The 16,831-nt window shown below is 33.3% G+C and overlaps 1 protein-coding gene across 10 annotated transcripts in view; it reads right to left on the bottom strand.

Annotated features, from left to right (window-relative positions):
* Window positions 1-16,831, bottom strand: part of LOC145241418 (vacuole membrane protein 1-like) — a 258,682-nt gene that overhangs the window by 105,922 nt on the left and 135,929 nt on the right. The window contains exon 1 of one of the 10 annotated variants that reach the window (XM_080104741.1): window positions 11,134-11,237. The exons of the other annotated variants lie outside the window; for them this stretch is intronic. Coding sequence (XP_079960867.1) covers window positions 11,134-11,159 — 26 coding nt within the window. The 5' untranslated portion in view covers window positions 11,160-11,237. Of the gene's footprint in view, window positions 1-11,133; window positions 11,238-16,831 lie in introns of those variants that run through there. 10 annotated transcript variants of the gene reach the window in all.

Below are 16,831 nucleotides of genomic sequence, written 5' to 3'. Positions count from 1 at the left end.
CTGGAACCCATGATGCGAAGGCGGAAAAGAAAGTGAAAGAAAACGTACCATCTTACTGCTATGCTATAACGTCAGAGGAAGTGAAAAGCATGCACATTAAGCGATATCAATCAAAAAGTTGACTTGCTAAGTGGGTGCAAAAATGAACGTTGGCTCAAGGCCAGTCCAGCTTTCCGCCGTTTCATTTATTTGTTTCCACACGATGTTGGGAAAACAGCTCCCCCCCACCACCACCACCACCCAAGAAGGAGGAACTCTCCAAATGAACAGCAATTGATTGATATGAAAGGTCTTCCCCACATTGATCAAAGCTAATTGCTTTTCTGGAGGCAGTTTTTTTGGTCTTGTTTCCCCAAGATGTTGAGTTGGGGGGAAAACCAGCTACCCATAAAAATGGGGGTGTCCAAATCAAAAGCAATTGTCTGATATGACGGTTTTCACCGCATTGATCAAAGCTGATTTGCTTTCTGGATGTCCCCGGCGTGAAAGCTGAAGAAGAGACATTGTTTCAATTTAGTTTCATTTTATTTATACTAAAGTCGAACAAACACGAGGAGCTGAAATAGCAAAATAAATATGTAAATAAATCTAGACACGACGTGCATTCGCAAATCGCAGATATTACAATCTAGAGGGTATATAAAAAGTTCTAAGATATAGTAACTAGTGGTGGGACGATTAATCGGAATCGGAATCGTTAATCGTAAGAATCGTGTATTTTGGGAGGTATCGGAATCGGATCGTTAAAAGATACCTTAATTTTCCGATTCCTTCATTACGATTCTTTTAGTCTGATGTTGAAAAAAAGAAAAATAATTCCTGATATTTCTAACCGCAAGAGAGAAATAAAAAGAAACCAAAGAAATTCATTAATAACAGGGCAATGCTTAGTGCCCCTCCCTTACAAGGTTCATTCATTCAGATCTATTGTAATCAAAACTACAAAAGAGTTAACTTGAAAAGAAGTATGCAGGGCTCTACATTGCGAGTAAAAATAAAAAAAACGCTTATCTTTTTGGCGATTGTTTTTTTTTACTGACAAATCTTCTAATACTGAATGCTTTTTCAACTTATATTTTCTTAAAATAAAACGAGCAAAGTCAAATTATTTAAACAGCAAACGGTTTAATAGAACAATGTACTTTTTTTTTCTTTTTTTAAAAGAAGGCTTTTGAAAGAAATATCTCTAAAATGAAATTGATCACGGTGTATTATTTCGCAAAGTTTTGACAGTAGTCGGTTTCTTTTGAAGTTTAAAAAAAATCGACCCCATACCTATCTCTTCCAAACCTAAAGTTATTAAATAACCCCTTCGTTAATTTAAGGGTAATTAATTCAATTCAGTCAAGTTTTTTTTTTTTTAATTTCATTGAAATAAAATCCATTATTTTTTTTTTTCTCCAGAAAGATAAAACCCTGAATTTGATTATATTAAAAGCAGAATAATATAATCTTTTTTCTAGAATTTTAAATTGAAAATTAAAAGTGTTTTGCGCAGTTCTTTGCCGAACGAAAAAGAAATTAATATATATATTTTTAAAAGGTTTTGTAATCAATTAATTTTTATGTCTAAATAATATTTACGATTAATTAAATAATTTCATTTTAAAAAGTATTTATAAATAGAATTTTACTAAGGACTTATAGTTGGGTTTGTATTACTGTACACATAGATTCGAAAAAGTTGTCAAAAAACAAATATATAACAAATAAATGTTATCAAAGGCAAGATAAGTTATTTTTCTACCTAACTGGATATATTTTTCGGGTTTTTATTCAATGTAACATGTTTATTCAGCTCGAAAAGCATACAGTGTTTACCGATGTATTGGAAAATACAAAATGGCGCCCGACACTCTCTTTAACACAGTAAGTTTGGGAAAAGATGTTATAAATAATAAACTATACAAAATACTGCTAGAAACTCGCTCAATATATGTTACCGTGACATATTTTGATATATATTCGGTGTTTTTTTAATAGTATTTTGTCTAGTTTATTATTTATAACACCTTTTCCCGAACTTACCATGTTAAAGAGAGTGTCGGGTGCCATTTTGAATTTTCCAATACATCGGTAAACACTGCATGTTTTTCGAGCTGAATAAACATGTTACATTGAATAAAAACAAAAAAAAATGTATCCAGTTTGGTAGAAAAGTAACTTATCTTGCCTTTGATAATATTTGTTTGTTATATATTTGTTTTTTGACAACTTTTTCGAATCTATGTGTACAGTAATACAAGCCCGGTTATTTTGTATCTACGGCGCCATGTCACGTGGTATATTGTTTTTTTTTTCATTACGCACGTTCATTTATAAATTATTAAATTAAATATTTATCTTTTTTATATTTAATTAGTATATATTTTCTTTCTCTTCCGCTATATTTTTTTTATTTAATTCATTAAATCTGTTAATTATGAGGACCAAAATAATGAATCGTGTGTATTTATTCTCTAATTTTCTTGTTTTTGTTCTGTTATATAAATTCTATTTTATTTGTTTTTTCTCTGAAGGATAAATTTTATTTTCTTTGAGTTTTTTTTTTCTGTATTCCAATTAAGTAAAATAAATTTTCTCTAGAATAAATTTTGCTAATTTTCCCGTTTAGTTTGCTATATAATAATTTTATTTAATCCAAAACACGACAGTGTAGACATAAAATATCTCTTCCAAAGTTAGGGAACATATTTGGGAACTACCGACCATAAGTATAAAACTACCTGGTATATTTCAAAATAATAAATTCCCTAGGAATCGGAATCGTACTTGGTATCGGAATCGTTAATCAATATTTTCCTGGAATCGGAATCGTATAAAAATTAGGAATCGTCCCAACACTAATAGTAACCCTTCGAGAACCCCGGTGAAAGCTTTTCTTGGACATACAAAAATGCGCGTGCTGCATTTGCATTTTATATATATAGATTAGCATTGATACCCGGTGTTGCCTGGGTCGACATGAAGTTCGGTTTGCTATACTAAAGATATTCAGCACTTTCATTGATACCCCTATAACAATTTCAAAAATAAAAGAATAGATAAAAACAAGAAAATGTAATTGCCCAAGAAAAGTATGTGTCAACCTCCCCACCAGACATTTCGGCAGATAAATATAATGATAAAATGCTATTCTCCAAATATTGAGCACTTTTTGTTGCCAGTGACCTAGAAACCCCCACCCCCATAAAAAAATAAATGAATCAAAACAACTTTTCTTTCAATGAAAATAGCAAAATGCTCATGCAACCAAAATAAATAAAAATGAGCTGCAGCAGCCGGGCTCAAACATGAAACTCAAAAGGGGAAAAGTTACGGGTAAACACGTTTGCCAACACAGCCACCAGTGCTTATGATGTGATGATATTGCAAATAAGGTTTTTAAACAGTTTTAGTTAATTAAGCATGCGTGACATGCGGAAATAGCAACGCAAAAAATGTCCTCGCCTTTCAAAAAGTCGTTCAGTTAACTGCCACAAAATTAAATTTTTTTTTTTTTTTTTCTAATTTTCACATATTATGAATTTGAGGTATTGCTCTTTCAGATTGTATCAGTTTTGACCCGGTCAGATGCAGATGACAAGTTTTTAGCAGATATAAACACACACACAAATGACTTTCCTCTGTACAATGGATTAGCATTGGTACAGGCGTTGCCCAAGTGTGGAGAGGTAGTATAGTAAGGCTATTGAGCAACCACCCTGTAAGAGAGAGGGGAGGTGCGAATGAATTGGAAATCCGGGCCATCAAAAAATGGAACCTGGAATTGGATGACCTGGTCCTATGACGCAAGTCGGTTTATGGGTTAGAACGTTGAATGGAGCAAAGTTCGGATGAACTTAAACCCTGACCGACAAAAATGAAACCCGGGAATAAGATGACGTAATTCGGCCGCAAGTAAGACCAAAAGCAAACATCAACAGGGTCAGAATGTGGGTCGATGACGTAAATTGGTTAACGGGAAAATTTATAAAAAAGAAATGATAAACAAGAGTCAAGTCAGTCAGAGAGTGACAGCAGAAGGGAAGGACAGACGACGCTCAACTGCTTGTCACGATCGCAACCACACCCTCTCTGCCTACACTATCTCCACCACCACCTCCACCGCCGTATTATGTATATATGAATGTTATTAAATAAATCAAATTGTTTTATAACAAAGCGTCTCGTTATTCATAGATAAATGAACAGTGGTCATTCCATTCACTAGACGACTTACAACAAACATATATACATAACTGTCAAACGAACTATCTCTCTATCTATCGAGATATTCAAAAATCTTGGATAGTTAGAATATAGATGGTGCTAATAAAATACAGGGTGGTCAAAAAGTCAGGTAACATGTTAAAGGTAGAAAAAAACAATATGATCCATTATAATCTTATATAGGGATCTTACCACTCCTGATTTCTGGCTTTGGAGCTATGTAAAGGATAGCGTTTATGGCAAGAAGCCTGATACAATAGCGTCTTTAAAGTTATTTATTGAAGAGGAGATTGCGCGGATATCAGCTGACATGATTACACGTGTTACACAATCAGTGGTTAATCGCTTCCAGCGATTGATAGAGAGAAATGGACGACAATTAACAAAATAAACATATTTCATGTTTGTTTCATTTTATATTTCAATGTATGGTACTTAAATATACGTGTATTGCTAATATCGTTTTTCTTTAAAATGTTACCTGACTTTTTGACCACCCTGTAGACGTCACCACCATATCACCCAGTATATAACAACCCCACCCATCCTCAAAATACATTTGAGTTGACCACCATGAAAACCCACTATATAGTCAGACATATCAAGTTGTTGTTAAGAAATATGAAAAAAGAGTCACAAAAAGGGGCGTTTTTAGCACTGAAATTCCCGGACACATGAACCAGAATTTTGCCAGGGTAACCCACACTGGATTTATATTAAGAACAATGGGCTCCACATTTTGACCAAATTTCAGAAATACCTAATGGATGGATGGATCAAAAGTTATGGGGCAAAATGTGTAATTTTTGGTCATTTGGGGGAATTTTTTACCTCTTTTGTGTCCCTGGGGACGCAACAGGAATTTTCGCAAATTTTTTTTTTTTTTTTTTACTGTGCAATACAATTTGTGGCAAAATTTCCGGAAAAACTAATTGTCCAGACTAACAGACGCATGGATGGACGCCACTGAAAACATAGGTCCCTCTCCGATAAATCGGGAGACCAAAAAAAGCAAATCAGTTAATCGACTCAGTCACAGTGCACTTATGACGTCATGGGCCTTCGAAATAAAGTTTTAAATGTACATTGAGATCGCAAGGCGTGTGGACAAACTTTGCAAAAACAGCCTAGTGTATCAAAAGTTTTAGCGAGACATACAAACATACACACACTAACAGACATTTGAGATTAATATAATAAATTATTGAGCTTATATAAAAATATAGGCTGTTAAGGGGTCAAAATTTAAAAATTGGTACGTGTGGTTATTGCATTTTTATCTATTTCATGAGGTTTGAAAACATTTTAAAGATTGTGGCAAGTTGGTTTAGTTGTTAGCATATTTGACTCGCTGTTTTTACAGACATTGTCAGTTACTGCAATGCATTTAAAAATATACGCAAATAAATAATTAAATATTAAAAATATATGCAAATATTAATGTATTATTAAGTAAATATTTGTCATCTACAGACATAGCAAATACAAATTGGATTTCTACTAAACTTGGCATGAAGGTAAGTAGAGTTTATATAACTCGTCAACCCCAAAGTTATCGATTATAAATAGAAAATAAAAGCATATGTTTTACAATCATGGTATTTACTGAGAGTGAATGTTTAAAAAATAAATATTTTCCGATATGCCTACATGGCAAAACAATGAACAAATAGAATTTATAATTTTTTTAATCCGAAAATCCCCACGTCTACATCTTAAATTCCTTCATCCTTCATTGCCTTAACATGTATAAAATGACATTCCTCAAATCTTTGAATTCTCAATGCCCATTTCAAACTTCTCATACCGTGGAATTTAAGGTTCATACACACTAGAAGCAACATTTTTTGGTTGTTAATTTCAGTACCTCAAAACCTTTCTCAATAAAAGAAAAAAAAATTAAAAAAAAAAAAAATTAAAATTAAATTTTTTTTTTAAAGTATCCACTTCCAATCTAATGTTTACTCATCCTCATTAAATATCACCTTATGCCAGAATGATATGATTCATTGAACTAGTCAATATTTTGTTACAGCATGGAGAAGCAAAAGGTTTATATCTTATAACCATATTGATGTGCATGGAAACATAATAGATCAGACAAGATACAAGTTCAATCTTGTATCTCTGGATACACGTTTTATAAATCAAGAAATTAACATAAAAAAATTTTTTTTTTGAAGATTATGAATTAATCTACAAAAAAGTAGATATAAAAGATTAGTTCAAAGCAATTCTCATTTAAAAACAATTTCTCATGTTTTTTTTTTTCTTCAATCAAAACGTTACTCTATTATATAAACACCAAGTAGACTATTCCCCCTCCCACAAAATTTTAACTATTTCTCTTTTATACTAGCTATGAAGTAGAAGCTAGATAAAGATGGAAACTGACATACCCAGTTAGTGTACCAGCACTGCTCAAGGAAACTGATTCTATATATATATCTCTACAGTTATTTCCCCCCCCCCAATCATAATGTTATATGTGCAGATATTTTCTCAAATGTAAAAATATACTTGTGGGGGATGATTCAGAAATTTTAGCTTTACTGGTAGTTTTAAATCAATAAAGTCATTGTATCATTGCTCCCAGCAGTAGAAGATTTTGCTTTAAGTAGAAAAAAAAAATAATTAAAATTAATCATTTTTAACACAAATTTTTCAGATTCCAATATTCTCAAAAGTTTTGATTTTTCCACCCATATTTAAATCAAATTGATTGCCTGTTTTAGTCGGAGACTCACCATGGTGCACCAGGAGAAAGCTTCACATGCCTCCCCACGGTGATAGTCCACAATACATTGTAAAAAATTAATTTTAGTTTGATTCATGTCCATAATGACATCATAAGTACATCTGGAAAATAATACTATTTCATTATATATTTTAATTTGATTTTATTTAACTCTGCAAATATATACCTCATCATGTATATAAGGTGCTAAGGCATAGAAATGCATAGAAATATGTATGAGGGTGTACAGGCAGCTATTTAGAAGGAAAACCAACATAATACCTGCACCAACTGTTGCTTTCAATGATGTAGACTTGCTCCTTTTGAGTTAAGATTAAAGTTGCTTAAAAAGTGAGATTGAATGTGCTCAAAGAATTGCCACATTTAAAGCTTCATTCTTGAAAACGTTTACTAGTTCGGCAATGACAATTTTTCAGCCACACACACACACATATATATATACACACACACACTTTGGGAGTGAGGGCACCCAGCCTTACTGGGTTGTTAAATACACTTAAATATATTTTAATTCATGTAGATTTTGTATTTATTAGAGCCAATTCTCTATTGAATATTATATTGTATCCAATATATATTAGTGATTTCAAAAGTTAAGAACTGAAACCAAAAGTTAGCACTCCAGTAAATAGGCAAGAAAAATTTAATATTAAATGACTTGAGGAAATAAATGGAATTTGGGCATGTGCAGAAAGTAAAAATGTCGGCAAATTGAAATTAATAGTTATCACAATAGCTTACTCATGTCTACGCATTATTCATTCATTCAAACAAAGATTTTACTTATGAACCATCCTTGCTGTATGATTAATATTTTGTTAATTTCAGTGTTGTGTGTTTAAGAGTTTATTTGGTTAAATATGTAGTCAGACAGACACATCTGTTTTATTTATATAGATGTACACTTTTTTGCATGAGGTAGGGGTGTAACAAATATCTCAGTATATGAAAATTGGTAGTGATTGTGATGCAACATGTCACAAGTAATTTAATTTCTATGATGACTGTTGTAGCTTCTTGCCTGATTAAACTAGTACTTCAGCTAGTATAAGAGTATTTTCTAAAATGGGAATTGTGAAACATGAAAATAAAAAATCAATAAATGTAACTTGAAAGTTTTTCTTATTCAAAAGAGCAAGAATCAATAATTCACAAAATGTTACATTTTCTTTCATTACAAAGAAAAGATTGCATAAAGGATAAATGGTCATAGAAATTGAAATTATCAGAACTTGAATAAACATGTTCACTCAGCATGATTTTATGACTTTGTTAGCATACAAAGCTGGTGTCATCCAGTATTTTTGTTTAAAAAAAAAAAAATTATCCTCATACAAATTTTGTAAATCATTCTTAATGAGGAGGGAGCTTGTTCACTCTTTCCCTTCTTGAATAAAAGTTTGAGTTATGTCCCTTTTATTTAAAACCAAAAATGGCAGATGAGAGACTTGATAATTTTTTTTTTTTTTTGTAATATTTGGTGTATGATCTTATATGTGCCTTTTTGTTTTTCTTTTTACAAGCAATTTTAAATATTGGAGTGAAACTGGAGCATCACTAAAATAAGTTTTTAAAAATTCAAGTTTTTGCTGAATGAATACAAACAAAATGAATCGACCTGTTTTTTTGTTTTTAGTGCAGTATTCACTCCTTTTCATAAGATTTTACACTTCAAGTTCTTCAAATCTTATATATTCATGATATTAATTTATATGTATATTTCAGTCAATATGCATAGAGAACTTGAATGCCTCCAGGATACTGTCTGAGGTTTCTCTGGACACTCCACCAGACTAGATGAATTTCTGATCTGGAATGCAGCAAGATCAAGAGACCAAAAGAAACACTTTTACTGGTCAATATGGGAGAGGAAAATTAATGTTCTAAACCACCTAGCTAACTTTACATTTGACAGGTGAAGATAACTTTAATTGAATATTTAAATATCTATCAATCTCTGTATAAGATTGATAGATATTTAAATATGCAATTAAAGAGATCAAGTGTTAGCCTAAGGAAGGAAAGGCCCCTTGATCGGAGAACATTGAGGTAAAATGAAACAAAAAGCCAAACCCAAGACAAATTCTATTTAACCAATAAATGAAATCACAAATATAAGCATTCCAAGTCAGAGGGGACTTGTGAATAATCACTAAAGATTACTCTAAAAATCATAACGTGGGGTCAAACTAATGGACGCAGGTTCATACCATACCCAGGACAGGAAACTTACAGATGCCTATACTTCACAAGAGAACCAAAAAGTAATGCAAACAACTAAAAAATACATTACAAGATTTTATCAATACACTTTTAATCATTGGTCAATCCATGAAACTACGGTAAAGTGTCAAGATAAAGCACATAATTATATAACTAAATAGATACAAGAGCTTTTCATTTATCGCATATTACCATCAAAACGGATTACAGATATTTAAATCAATAACATTTCATTCCAAGATGAAAACATTAACCAAAATTAATCTTCAATTCAAAAATTACAATAGTTGCTTAATAACTATTAAACGCCCATTTTATGCCTCATAACCCCACCCCACCCCCCTTTTTCTTTTTCTTCATAGATGTATTTCTTTTTTTTTGTTTTAATTCGTCCATGGGATGCATATGAGGAACACAATCAGAATTTATTTGTAGTTATATAGTGGTTTGTTTTTTTTTTCTTTTGTATAAAACAACTCCGTTCAGACAATCTTTCAGCATTCTGTGTAGATTCTTTAAATCTGCAAAACATATGAAAAGTCTTTCAGATTGAAAATCTCATTTGTAGTGTTAGCTTTGACATGAAAACGTCACTTTACTTTTCTTGGCTGCCGCACATCTGAAGAAGATGTATCCTATATCAAAAAGTCATGGACTGAAAAATATTTTTCAGTATAACAAGATTTTCTAGTCTTTTTCATATGATGCCATCATATTTCCTCCCTTCACTATACATAAATATATTTTTATTTTTCTACAAATACTAGCATGGGTGCCCAGCGTTGCCCGAGTGTTTGGAAGTGTATGTTGAGAAAAAAAAAAGGTAGTAGGAAGGCAGGCTTGAACCCGTATCGCAAAGGAGGAAAAGAACGAGAAAAAACCTGACGTCTTTGCTATTACAACCACCGCCAAACCGGAAGTGACGTAGGTTTAAATTAAGGCTAGACAATCGAAAAGAGGGGATGGCTTTCGAAAATATGAGTGGGAAAAGCGACCCCTACCTGTAGAAAAGTGCCCCGTTGAGGGTGAAGAAATTAATGTTTTTAGCCAATTTTTCGGTATTTGTTGTCTGAAGGGCTAAGCTTCAAAACGATACAGATCTTGTGAAAATTTGCGTTCTCTGTCGAAAGTTTTAGGCAGAGATACAAACATACATACATACATTTATATATTGGTAACCCAAATTTTCGACTCAAACGGATTAAAAAGCTTGCCCTATCTCTGAATATCCTTTATGTAAAATTTCAAATGTTTAGACCAGAAATTGTCTGAATAATTTGGTAGAGACCGCAGAGGTCAAATTTTAAAAAAATTTGACCCCTATTATGACCCCCGAACATTCATTGTTTTGGGCTTAAATCAAGTTATTAAGTTAGATTCATGTCCAAGGAACCTATATTTAAAATTTCAAGTGTTTAGACCCAAAATTGGCAGAGGAGTTTGGTAGAGTTCTCAAAGGTCAAATCGTTGAACTTTGACCCTTTCTGGCTGAAAACGGATTACAAAGATTTTCCCAACTCTCACTGCCCTGTATATTAAATTTCGAGTCTGTAGACTAAAAATTGACAGAGTTATTATGTAGGGAAATGTAGACAGACAGACACTTTCCCAGATATATACATATAGTGTTATAAAAATAACTTGCAATTAGGATACACAGAATCTTCCAACTAAAATTTTAGCCTAACAATTCGTCACGGGGATGGAATGAAGATTTTCTGTAGCTTAATTGCCAGTTATTTTCATAACCTAACTCTACTCACATAGTGAGCACTGTTAAAGTAAATACTAAAACTCGATACATATATCCTCATAAAATTTCATGTGAACATATAAACTTAGATATTTTCATATTTCATAGACAGATATGCAGATGTATGTATAAAGTTTGTATTTAAATAAGAAATATTAACCAGTAAGAGAAAATAAACCAAACAAACCCTATGTCTATGATGTAAGAATCCATTGCATTAAGTTTGGTATCGTACAGAAATGCCAAAAGCTGTATTAAACATTACAACAGCCAGCTCGTCAATAAGGTAAACAGTGTTAATAAAAAAAAAATAAAGTAAATGAATAAATAAATAAAACTATAAATCGTATGTAAACATGCAATCAATATGTGTGTGTGTGTCGTGTTGTGGACAGGTTGCCACATTGAACTGGTCACAGTTCAAGCATCAGCTGTTACTGTTACTCTAATCAGTTATAGTTATAGAAAACATGCTAATTTTAGAGGTGGGTTTCTTTTTTCAAAGACACCCCCAAGAGGAGGGATGGGGATAAAGATAAAAATGTATGTACACATAAATTGTCTGTGTCAGTTGGTTTTTATAGTCAATGTAATATTAAGGTTTATACTAAGCATAAATCATTATATTCTGAGAAGTTTGCACTTTTTTTTTTTTTTTTACAAGGAAGTCACCACTTATCAAGGCACAAAAGCTACTTGAGGATATGGATAATGAGTAAACACTGATAATCGGTAATGGTAGAAATTAGAATTTTTGTTTAGTTTTATGCCGCGATAGAGAGGAAGGAAAATTGTTGGCAGTGGCCTTTAGTCATAAGGAGTTACTGTGATTAAGAGATTTAAAAGGAGCATTTTAAGTGGGGAGTTGTGCAGTGAGGTATCTTTCATGCATTACATTTAAATTTTTGCATGTTAGTAGAATATAGGAAACCAGGATCTAGGATTAAATTCCAAAAGCAGTCCTGAGATAAAACTATTAAAGTAGAAAATTGGAAAGCTTTCTGACATTTGAGAGCCTCTGCAGAAAAGACATGGGATTTTTCTGTTAGATTTTCCTTGGGATAGTGTATGAGTGCAGAACTAGAAATATTATAATTTAGATATGACAGATTATTGGCTATATAATCGATTAGCAAAATCCCCTGTGGTAGATGATCACCCACTTTCTGACCAGGTAACATTTGAAGGACATGTAGCCATGTTTTATTTTTCCTTGGGAGGAATGGGGTGGGGGGATCTGAGTGGCAGTGCTAAAGTTACAAATTTTATCCAGTTTTAGCTTTCTAGTATACTAGCAGTTCAGCCTGGCTTTGCTCGAGCCCTATGTACTGTTCATAGCTTTATGTGCATATGTGTGTGTATATATATATATATATATATATACACATTAAAAAGTTTGACTCGTGTCCAGGTTCCTACATCTAAAATTTCAAGTGTTTAGACCTAAAATTGGCGGAGGAATTTGGTAGAATCTGCAAAGGTCAATTCTTTGAACTTTGACCTCTAGGCAGCCAAATTTTTGCCCAAAAAGTTATTAAAAAGCTTGCTGCATGTCTGAATACCCTTTATGTAAAATTTCGAATGTTTAGACCCAAAATTGGCTTTGCAAAGAGAGACCGCAAAGGTCAAATATTTTGAACATTGGCCCCTTTTTGGCTAAAAAACGATTAAAAAGCTTGCCCTACTTTACTTTATGTAAAGTTTCAAATGCTTAGACCAAAAATTGGCTAAGTAATTTGGTAGAAACTGCAGAGGTCAAATTTTTTTTAACTTTGACCCCTTAACATTTGTTTTGGGGTCAAATCAAATTAAAAAGTTTGATCCATGTCCAGGTAACCTACATCTAAAATTTCAAGTGTTTAGACCCAAAATTGGCAAAGGAGTTTGGTAGAGTTTTCAAAGATAAAATCGTTGAACTTTGACCCCTTGACAGCCAAATTTTCCCAAATCTCAATACCCCTTACTTCAAATCTTGAGTCTGTAGACTGAAAATTGACAAAGTAGTTTGGTAGTATACACAGACACACACATACAATTTCACTTTTATAGATATATAGATTATGACGGAAATGTATACAGGACCTTAAATACTGAAACTAATCTGCCACAACCTTTTGAAAGAAACATTTTAGTGTAGTGTAATAGTTTACAAATGCCTTTATTGCTGAGTTACAATTTCTTCAAAACTGATATCAATAGCGTACAGTGATCACATTATGTAACAACTTGAAAATATATTTGTTGTATACCTCATAATCTGTATGATACAATCTACCAGTTTAATAAACATTAAAAAATTTCCATAAGATCAGTGATTCTTACAAAATTTCATACTCTTATGTAAAAGTGTGCTCTTTCTGATTATGCCGATTTTTTGTTTCTCTTTACTTAAAGCTATAAATTATAAATTAAATGTGTAACCGAACATGTCGCCCCACTAAAATTTGAACTTTTTTTCTTGTTCATAGATTGAGCAGATAGTAGAAAAAAAAAACTGCAAGAAATAACACCTGAAGAATCATTTGGTCTTTCTAAAATTAAGGAAAAACAGCTTTCTTTTTGAAGAGAAAGGGTTTGAAATAATATACAATGACCTTATGAAAAATGTTAAAATCATAGGAAACTTATTTTTTCAATTTTCTTAGCTTGACTATTGCAAAACTGTAACAAGTCCAACTTCTAATAGACGATGATACCTGCAAATTTGTTTTTATTTGTATTATAAGAGAACAGCACAAATATATACAAATTCAGCAATTGATTGATATGCATATGAGAAAAATTCCATTATAACTTCAAGATGGCCGCCATCGCAATATGCAAATTAGTAAAATTTCCAAATTTATTTTGATTGTCCTTATATGCTGCAAAGGCCATACAACGAATGGTTAAACTTACAGTAAGTATCCCAAACTAGGCTAGTTTAGGATGTGAAAACTGGTAAATAAAGTTAAATTTCCCTTAACTTGCTATTTTTTGGGTTATTTTGATAAAGTTTTGATTTAAATAAAATTTAATCTTTTTGCTTTATATATATATATATATATATATACTAGCATGGGTGCTCGGCATTGCCTGAGTGTTTGGAGGTGTATGTTGAGCAAAAAAAAAAAAAGTGGTAGTAGGAAGGCAGGCTCGAACCCGTACCGCAAAGGAGGAAAAGAATGAGGTGTGGGGGGGGGGGGGGCCTGACGTCTTTGCTGTTACAACCACCGCCAAACCGGAAGTGACGTAAGTTTAAATTAAGGCTAGACAATTGAAAGGAGAGGATGACTTTCAAAAATATCAGCGAAAAAAGCGACCCCCATCAGTGTAGAAAAGTGCGCAGTTGAAGGTGAAGATACTAATGTTTTTAGGCAATTTTCAATATTTGTGGTAAAAAAGGTCAAACTTCAAAACGATACTGAGCTTGGTAAAATCTGTCGCCTCTGTCGAAAGTTTTAGGCAGACATGCAAACATACATACATTTATATATTGGTAACTAAAGATTTTCGACCCAAACCAATTAAAAAGCTTGCCCTATCTCTGAATACCCTTTATGTCAGATTTCAAATGTTTAAACCAGAAATTGTTTGAGTAATTTGGTAGAGACCGCAGAGGTTAAATTTTTTTTTTAACTTTAACCCCTATTATGACCCCTGAACATTTGTTTTGGGCTCAAATCAAGTTATTAAGTTAGATCCATGTCCAAGGAACCTATATCTAAAATTTCAAGTGTTTAGACTCAAAATTGGCAGAGGAGTTTGGTAGAGTTCCCAAAAGTCAAATCGTTGAATGTTGACCCCTTAACGGCCAAATTTCTGTCCGAAAACGGATTACAAAGATTTTCTCAAATCTCAGTACCCTATATATCAAATTTTGAGTCGATAGACTTAAAATTGACAGAGTTATTGTGTAGGGAAATACACAGACACGTTCACTTTTATAAATATACTAGCAAAGATACCCGTGCTTCGCACGGAGCTTTGTTGCGCACTCGGGTACCAAAATCTGTGGGCACCTTTCCAGTAAGTTGATGTTGTAAGAGCAACGATTGCATAAGGTGATTAACATTTTAACTACCTCTTGTAGTGACTGAAATTCAATCAGGAACTTCACAAAACATTTTCATCAAAAAGGAAGGTTACTTGATGTTACATAGTAAATTTTTCATTGAAGTCATTTTCAACTCTTGCTTAAATTTTATCTTGCACATTCAATACTAAAAACTTACCACAATCAGATCATGTCAGTTTTTCCTCATATCCATTTCTCGAACTTTTCACTAAAGAGCCTCAGGGTAAACTACATTTCTGCTGCTTTGATTTGGAGCCAGAATGTAGAGTTTTTCTGAACTTCCTGTCCGGCTGATGGAGACATAGAACATACCGTGACTGAAGCAGTCTGATGTCAAGTCTACGCCAATGGTGTTAAATGTCTGACCTTGACTTTTGTTTATGCTCATTGCAAAACACACCTTCACAGGAAATTGGAGTCTCCGGAATTTAAATGGAAGTACTGAGTCCAATGGAACTAAGGGGATCCTTGGCAGTAGAACGGTTTCGCCTTTGTAGGGACCACAGGAAATGGTGGCCTCAAGTACATTGGTGTGCAATCTGGTGATAACACATCTGGTTCCGTTTGTTACTTTTGGCGGTTCCAAGGATCGAAGAATCATGATTGGCGATCCAATTTTGAGATTTAAAATGTGTGGAGGCATTCCAGATATCTCCAAAGAGTTTAAAAACTCCACAGGGTAGTGAACAGCTTCATATTCATTAGTAGCTGAATCAACTGACTTGTATTGCTTTGTGTCTCCTGGAAATTCATCCATTATTGAATTGTTCAAATGATTCACATTGCTGTTTAATGGCGAAATAATAGCCCTCTCAGCAAGCCAATCCGGTGATTTTCCATTGTTTTGCAGGTCTGGGTACACTTTGTCTTTCAGTTGCTTCTGATTACCGACACATTTACCAAGCGCAGTTGGAATCTTAATTGTGTCAGGTGAAGAAGTGATAGGAAACTGACCATTACCGATTTGGAGAAGCAATTTTGAGAAGTCTGCTGCAGCTGTGTTATCAGAGATATAGGCTCTCATATTAGTAGTCAGTCTTTTCACTATAACGTGCCTCCAGAGATAGGATTGTTTCAAACTTGCATTGACAATGTTAGCCCTTGTGCCATTTTTAACCACTGGGAGAATTTGACGGAAATCACCGCAAAATAAGGTTGGAATGCCACCCATGGGATTCTTGTTTCCTGTGATGTCTTGCAGTGTTCGGTCAATTGCTTCATAAGCACTCTTGTGCGTCATTGGGGCTTCGTCTACAATGATTGCAGAGGTGTCTCTAATTACATTTGCCAAGGCTGAGTTACCAGTAATTTTGCAAACTGGCTGATCCATTCGATGAGTATCCAAGGGTACTTTAAAAGTGCTGTGAAGAGTGCGGCCACCTTGTAGTAGAGTAGCAGCAATGCCACTGAATGCTGTTGCAAGCACAATCTTTCTCATGGATCTAATCTTTGCAAGGATCAAATTGATTACAAAAGTCTTGCCCGTACCACCTGGAGCATCAAGAAACATCATGTTTTTGTTCATTTCACCTTGTGCTTCCAACATTGCCATGAATGAATTGTAAACTTCTCTTTGAGAATCGGTCAGTTTTTCTTGCATATTTTCTGCTTGTAGGGAAGTTCTTCAAGATTATAAGTAACTTCACGTTGATACTCTCTCGCGAGTCTTTCATCTCTCCCTTGCATTGGTGCAGGTAATCCATAGCTTGCCAATGGTTGACCGCACATAAGGAGAACTTTTTCTTCAATTAGACAAAGAGTTTTATTGTAGATGTCCTCATTAAAATCTGCTTCTGGATTGTTAACTTCTTGCCTGTATCTGTGAAGA

This window comes from Euprymna scolopes, chromosome 1 (assembly GCF_053919585.1).
Source record: "Euprymna scolopes isolate OS-2025 chromosome 1, ASM5391958v1, whole genome shotgun sequence".
NCBI lineage: Eukaryota > Metazoa > Mollusca > Cephalopoda > Sepiida > Sepiolidae > Euprymna > Euprymna scolopes.
The sequence above is the reverse complement of the archived record's forward strand: the minus strand, read 5'-3'. Positions and strand labels throughout refer to the sequence as shown.